This window comes from Myotis brandtii, unplaced genomic scaffold (genome assembly GCF_000412655.1).
Source record: "Myotis brandtii unplaced genomic scaffold, ASM41265v1 scaffold2146, whole genome shotgun sequence".
Classification (NCBI taxonomy): Eukaryota; Metazoa; Chordata; class Mammalia; order Chiroptera; family Vespertilionidae; genus Myotis; species Myotis brandtii.
The window spans coordinates 56,207-63,907 of record NW_005358024.1 but is presented as its reverse complement, the minus strand read 5'-3'; the positions used below and the strand labels follow the sequence as shown (position 1 = coordinate 63,907).

The following is a 7,701-nucleotide window of genomic DNA, read 5'->3' as shown; positions in this document are numbered from 1 at the left end:
GAGTGCCTGATGGGCAGTTAACAGGTAAGCAGGCTGGAGGTGTGCAAAGGCCTGCAGGTGTGCACAGTGGGCTGGGGGATCTCCAAAGGGCTGGGATTCTGGTTTCTGCAGCAAAGTTGTTCATCTTTCCATGGTAACAGGCAGCTCCAAATGGGGAGGAAGCGCTGCTCCAGGTCAGCTCCAGCCAGGGTAGAATGTGCCTTCCTTAATCAGAATAAAACAATCATGGTTAACAGAGCGTGACTCATATTTCTTACAATACCAGTTGGTTCCCCAAATTCTATTGCTGCCTCCTTTCACCAGTGCCCAGCTGGGTTGAGTGTTACAAATGGAAAGAAGTCCCCAGGTTAGGGGAGCAGAGGGGCTATCTGAGTGGTGCTCACAGACCCAAGACCAGGACACAGCAGGGGCTAATGCTGGCGTGATGGGGTCATTCTCTGAGGTGAAGGGGTCCCCATCAGCCTTGCTATGCAATTGTGCCCCGATGTTCTCATAATTTTTAAACAAACAAATTTAAATGTTTACAAAAAATGTCAAGCGAAACACTAGCATGGATTTATTAATAAGCATTGGATTTTCACATCTGTGTTTTGTGGACTGCTGTATGCCCAGCTATACTGCCTGGGAGAGCAGAATAAGCTCAATAAATATGTGATAAATGACAAAAAGAAAGACAATGGGCTCCTCAGGCCAGTAAGATCCACCTCCCCTGAGAGCTTGTTAGATGCAGAGTCTCTGGTCCACTGCACACCTACTGAGTCAGAATCTGCATTTGTCTTTGGCTGTTTTATTTTATGTTTTTTAATTGATTGATTTTAGAGAGGAAGGGAGTGTGAGAGAAACATCGACTTGTTGTTCCACTTATTTATGCATTTATTGTTTGATCCTTGCAAGTGCCCTGACCTGTGATCAAACAGGCAACCTTGGCTTATCAGGAGGAAGCTCTAACCAACTGAGCTCCCCAGCCAGGGCTCTCAGAATCTGCCTTTGAACAGGATCTGCAGACACTCCTGTGCACAGTAGGGGGAGGGGCTGCCACAACCCCAGTTCACAAGGTCTCAGCCTGGCAGACATCCATATTAGCTGGGCAGCTGATAAGCAGTATTTCTACAGTGTCCTGTAGGCATCACCATCTTTACCACCGTCCACAGGTGATCCCATGCACAAGGGGTTGACATCCCTGTGATAAGAGTTCCTCATGTCACCCAGGGCTCCTGCTCAGAAACAGAAGTCCAGAAGGAATAAGAGAGGCCCCAGGGGGCGCTACTGGGCACTCAACTTGAGCTCTAGGGAATTTTCCCCACCCCCACCTTCACCAAGACTCATCAAGCTTATCTCAAAAGGAAATGCGCCTATGTGGGTGGGGGTGGGGGTGGAGAATCACTGAGGAAACAGCTGTCTCATCAATTCCCAGGATCTGACATTTAGATGGAAGGTAACCAGGAAGGTGGGAGAGGGGAGGCGGAAAGGAGGGGAGGACATAGGAGGGACCTGAGCACAGACCCCGCCCCCTGCCCATGTGACCAGGAAAGTGATCTGGTCCCTGGAGGAGGCTCAGCAGGTCCCACCAGTAGGGAGAGCAGTGCCTGTGAGGCTTCTGGACCTCAAGCTCTTCTCACAGAGGGAGGGACGGAACAGACAGCAGACACCATGGAGTCCCCCTCAACCCCTGCGCACAGAGGGTGCGTCCCCTGGCAGGGGCTCCTGCTGGCTGGTAAGGAGGGTTCAAATCTTGGGGGTGGACAGGAAAAGGGGAGACAGAGACTGACTGGGGTCTCCTGGGGAGCACAGCGCTCTGAGAGGCGACCGAGGGCTTCTGTATGGACCTGCGGGGCGAGGATAGGGGAGCAGAGTAGGATGGGGGTGGGAGCTCAGCAGCAGGACAATTCTATAATCTGGAAGTCGTGAGGGGCAGGAAAACCTCCATTATGATAAGTTTTACACGTTATTCATCACTGAAATACTTTCTGAAAACTGATTATAATAATATCAATTTGTGACACAAGAAAAAATGAACCAGGGGCACTAAGCGTTGTCTTTACCACCAACCTCAGAAATGGGCACATGCACCCCAGGGAGTGCAGGACCCAGGGACTCATTCATTCACCCACAGGCACTTCAGCCTGCTGCAGGCCCTGGGGGTAAAACAGATAAGACAAAACCCTTCCCCCATGGAGCTCACCTTCTATGGAGAGGAGACACACAGGAAAGATCTAGATGTGAGGTTAGGTACCCACAAGTGCCATGAGGAGAACTGAGCAGGGACAGGTAAGAAAGTGGAGACACAGGGGTTGTGTCTTTAATATCAACAGAGGTCTGAGCAGTGCCTGTGAGCATTTCTGACCTCAGGAGCCAGGAGCCAGGCAGGCACCTGGGAGTTTTCAAACAGGAAATAAGGTTACAAGTGCTAAAGTATTGATAACCATGCTGCTGAACTTGACCACAGAAGATACACACACGCACACACACACACCCCAAGGTTGAGAGATGAAGAGACCTGCTCAGGACCCAAGGCCTCATCACTCCATCCCGATACAGAACTCCAAATCTTGATCAATTTCTCTCTTCCCTCCTAGCCTCACTCTTAACCTTCTGGAGCCTGCCCACCACTGCCCAGCTCACTATTGAATCAGTGCCGCCCAATGCTGCCGAAGGGAAGGATGTGCTTCTCCGAGTCCATAATGTGCCTGGGAATCTAATGGTCTGTATCTGGTACAAAGGGGAAAAAATGGACAGCGACCTTCGAATTGCATCATATACAGCACACACTCAAGCAGTTACCCTCGGCCCTGCATACAGTCAACGAGAGACAATGTACCCCAATGGATCTCTGCTGTTCCAGAAAGTCACCCTGCAGGACACAGGATACTACACCCTACTAGCCTTAGACAAAGATGCTGAGAGCATACAAGTAACTGGACAGCTCCGTGTTTACCGTGAGTGATTGCTCTCTGACCTCTGGGTGTCGGGTGGGGTATATTCTACTTCACACACAGGACTGACAGCCTTGGACTCACTCTGCCTCCATCCCCCTCTGCCTCACATTCCAGGTTGGGTTTGGGGATTTAGTGCAGGACACACACAGTGGAGACAAACTTTCTAAGGTCAGAGTTCCCTTCCCGGATTCCAGCCCTGCAGACATTCTCCACAGAGAGAAGGGCCAGTCTGATGGGAGTGACTCAGCAAAGGGAACCAGCCTCAGTCCAGGCCCCTGGGCCCCTCCCAACCATGACCCAGAGAACAACCCTGCAGGGCTCATGCTGGGCCTGGCCTGGGGGACCCTGGGATCCTCACAGAGAAGTTCAATTCAGGCAGCTGCTCCACCCCCCTCCCCAAGACCTCTGTCCCAGGGCTCCTGACTCCAGGGAATATGAAGAGCCTCTGGGTGATTGAGATTGATCTGTGTCCAGAGCTGACTGGAAGCAATAGTTTCCTAGGTGTCCAAGTCACAAAGCTCCTGAGGTGGTCACCAGCCAGGGCTCAGCCTCAAGAGCCACATCTGGGAAGGGATGGAGCCTGCTCCTTCGCCTGAGACCATGAGTGGGGAGTATGTGGACAAGGTCCCTAGGCCATTAGCCAACTGCCTGGGGGACATAGGAAAGAAGAGGAAGATAGTCTCTCCAGGGAGGAAAAGAGAAGATGTTCCTCAAAGCTCCTAGTCCACCAGGGATCTGTCCACTGCATCCTCTCTCACAGACACAAATAATAACAGAGGCTGTTAACTTGGGCAGCCCCTCTATTCCAAGATTTAGGTTAGGAAATTATGAGATTTAAGGTTCATTCACAGGCAACATGGCAAACCTGAGACCATTTACCATTTATCCTGTTTCATTCAGGGAAAACTGAGTTACAGGAAGATACAGTCACTCAATCAGAATCACACAGACTGTGACTGACCAACGTGAGTCATGCCAAGGCCTCTCCTCCACTCCAAGCGCCTTATTATGCTCACTTCACCCCTGACTCGTGACTCACATCCTTGTTTTAATGTGAGGCTCCCATTCCTCCGTGGCTCCTGAGACCTGTCCAAGGTGGGCCTGGTGACCCTGAACCATCTGACTAGTTCACACACATGTGTCCTCATAATGATACCTTGACCACAGGGTGGGATCCTCTCAGATGGTGAGATCCTTTCTCTTAGATCAATGGTTCTCAACCTTCCTAATGCCGCGACCATTTAATACAGTTCCTCATGTTGTGGTGACCCCCAACAATAAAATTATTTTCCTTGCTACTTCATAACTTAACTGTAATTTTGCTACTGTTATGAATCGTAATGTAAATATCTGATATGCAGGATGTATTTTCATTGTTACAAATTGAACATAATTAAAGCATAGTGATTAATCACAAAAACAATATGTAACTATATATGTGTTTTCCGATGGTCTTAGGCGACCGCTGTGAAAGGGTCGTTCGACCCCCAAAGGGGTCGCGACCCACAGGTTGAGAACCACTGTCTTAGATGCTGCCGGACTTGAATGAATTTGACTAAACTCCAGTTGTTTCTTGAGTTAGAAAGAAAAGGAAGAGCACATGCCACAGGCCCGTGTGGGGGCTTCTCCCCATCTGCCTGACTGTCCATAGAAACAGGGAGGGACCTTCTCCCTAACTTTACTAACATGGCACATGTCCTGTCTACCAATTTGACGTCATCCCCCCATTTATACAGCAGAGACACCTGGACTAGAACCCCGTCACTTCTGTTCTCCTCTCAAGACTCACCTTCTCTCTATCCCAGGGAGTCCCTGATTCCAAACCCACTGTGGCATCTCCCTTTGGTCACAGTGCGACCTGGTTGGACGGCAGAACTTGGTCTATGACCTTCGTGCTCTCTAGTCAGAAATTCCTCCAAAATCTGGCGTTAGAACTTTGGGGCATGAGTGATTTTCACATATTTTTTCACAGTTTAACTCAAAATCTATCTCATAACTGCCAAACACAAATGGACCATGAGGGCCATATTTTCAGCACGTTCATGCTCCCCCACCTCCACAAGCCCCCCTTCTGCTATTGTCTGTGTGTTGAGGAAGGATCCCTGCCCTCTGCAGTGGCAGAAAGGACATTAAAGTCCAAGGGCAGACAGCATGGCTCTGCTGCCACCGCCAGCCAGCTCCCACCCTCCCCCACTCTTTTCTAAATCATTCCTGGACTCTGCTCTGCCCTTTCTGGGGTCACTGTCTCATGTCAGTCACCAGTGAACCCCTGGGCAGACAGAAACACCTCATGGCCCTGCAGCCTGGGTACTAAACTCACTGCCAGACTTGCTTCTGGTCTCCTGTGTATTGTTTCTGCTCAGACACCCAGTTCCAGGACACCCTGGCCAGTCCTCTCTGGGTTTAAGGACCATGGGGTGGCCCATCATTACTCATCTCTAGGTTAACCCTGGACTGTGAGGCTTCAGTGGAAACACATCTCGACACAGCTATGTGGTTCTGTGTAGCTGGAGGGGACTCAGCACCTGCACATTCCAGGTGAGACCCAAGGTCGGCCAGGCAGTCAGCTGGTCAGTGAGGAGCCAGGGTAGGTGTCGGGTGGTCTCTGACTCCCAGTCCTGCGTCTCTCTGTGATCAAACCCTGATAGTCATCTGACACTTGAGAAAGTCTGTACTTTTTCCCCCAAACATAGAGCAGGCAGCCTTACAATCTCCGAGCCCTCAGATCCTCATGATTTGTTTGCCTTGTGATGCACAGACCTGCCTTATTCTTTTTAAAAACTCAGGTTGGCTGAGAGGTAAGATGTGTCAACTCTGATGAAAGAGCCTTTGGAGGAATCCAAGGTACCACACAGGGCAGTGCTCTCTCTGTTACCTGCACAGAGGGTTTACCCAAACCCAACATCACAAGCAACAATTCCAACTGTTGAGACAAGGACCCTGTCCTGTCAATGTGTGAACCTCAGGCTCAGGACACCCCCTACCTGTGGTTGATCAGCAATCAGACTCTCCCGGCCGGTGTCAGGCTGCAGCTGTCCAAGGACAACAGGACTCTCACTTTACTCCCTGTCACAAGGAAAGACACAGGACCCTATGAGTGTGAAACCCGGAACCCCGTGAGTGCCGCCCACAGGGACCCTTGCACCCTGAATGTTGTCTGTGAGTAACTTCTGTCCCTGCCTGGGCCAGGCTGCAACCCAAATCCACACTGCTGGAGGCCAGGCTACATCCATCCCTCTCAGGTCCACGTATGCAGACACGATCTCCAAACACTCAGGGTGGCCAGGAGTTCCTATACCAGGCACATCTGGGCAGCTCTTGGGACTGAGACAAGCAGGTTAATGTCTCAGGCTCTGGTTCAGTAAACACAGGGGGTTATGGTCGGGGCTTTTTTAATATATATTTATGTTTATTGATTTCAGAGAGCAAAGGAGAAGGAGAGAGATAGAAACATCAATGATGAAACAGAATCATTGATCGGCTGCCTTCTACACATCCCACACTGAGGATACAGCCCCCAGCCCTGGCATGTGCTCTGACTGGGAATTGAACCGTGACCTCCGAGTTCATAAGTCAATGCTCAACCACTGAGCCATGCCGGCTGGACTGGGTCGAGCTTTTTAAAACCAGGCTAGGGGTGGGGTTGATGTGGGGTAGAAGGGGTCAATGAGGAACAAGAGAGACCTCTATAATATTTTCATTAGTAAAGATAAATTTGTATAAATATACTGGGAGGTGGAAGTTTCAGAGTAGCTAAAGTTGGTCACTAGCACCTTCATCTTTTTGTTTGGAGGGGTAGGGAGAGTCGTTTGTGGGACACAGAGGGTTTTGCACATAAACAACTGCTTCAGGGAGGGCAGTTGTTCTAACTTGTTTTATAGCTGCTCTTGGAGCAGAAATACTTGGCAGTGATGGTATCTACTCAGAAGGCAATATCACTGAGGAAGTGTCAACAGGCAGGTCATTCTCTCTATTTCGGTAGCAAAATCAAGTAGCAGAGACATGCATTTGGGTAGAGATTTCTTATATTCCATGCATCCCAATAGCTGTTTCATTTATTGCAGGTTGTGAAATGGATCTATCTAAAAGCTGTATAAATATGAAAAAAAATCATATTTTCCCCCAATAAGGAAAAATCATTTAATTTCACATTTCACACTAGTTTTAGGAAGTCTTTTTTAGACCCCAGAAAGAGAATTTGGGCAAGCATTCTGCACAACACTTATGTAATTCAAATTGATTGTTAGTTTGAATTGAATTGGATCTAAAATTTTTTTAAAAACGGGCTGAAAACCAGCTGAGAGGGAGAGTGTGGCCCTTACACAGACCAGGAGCTTCCCCTTCCCTCTGATTACATCATGTGTGGCTTTGTTCTCTTTACTCAGGTGGCCCTGACCCTCCCCCACCACCACCACTTCCCCCTCAGAGGACCCTTACCTTCCAGTGACAAACCTCAGCCTCTCCTGCCACTCGGCCTCTAACCCGCCTGCACAGTATTCTTAGGTTATCAATGGGAGGCCCCAGCAACTCACACAGGAGCTCCTTATCCCCAACATCACTGCAGGTGATAGTGGATCCTATACCTGCCTCACCCATAACTCTGTCATTCATCCCTATAGGACCACGGTCAAGACTCTCTCAGTCTCTGGTAAGTGCCTCTTGGATTATTAGCACCAGGCTGTGGGGTGCAGGTCTGTCTGGTTTTGAGAACAGAGCCTAGAGGGTGTTGTCTCCCATCCTGTGGCCATGGACACAAGCAAATCAC

At 49.6% G+C, this 7,701-nt stretch overlaps 1 protein-coding gene across 2 annotated transcripts in view; it reads left to right on the top strand.

Moving 5' to 3' along the window:
• The first annotated feature begins 1,537 nt into the window (after positions 1–1,537).
• Positions 1,538–7,701, top strand: part of LOC102240317 (carcinoembryonic antigen-related cell adhesion molecule 1-like) — a 17,420-nt gene continuing 11,256 nt past the window's right edge. For both annotated transcript variants that reach the window (XM_014539358.1, XM_014539359.1), the window contains exons 1-2: positions 1,538–1,714; positions 2,577–2,936. In XM_014539358.1, coding sequence (XP_014394844.1) covers positions 1,651–1,714; positions 2,577–2,936 — 424 coding nt within the window. In that variant the 5' untranslated portion in view covers positions 1,538–1,650. The remainder of the gene's footprint in view (positions 1,715–2,576; positions 2,937–7,701) is intronic.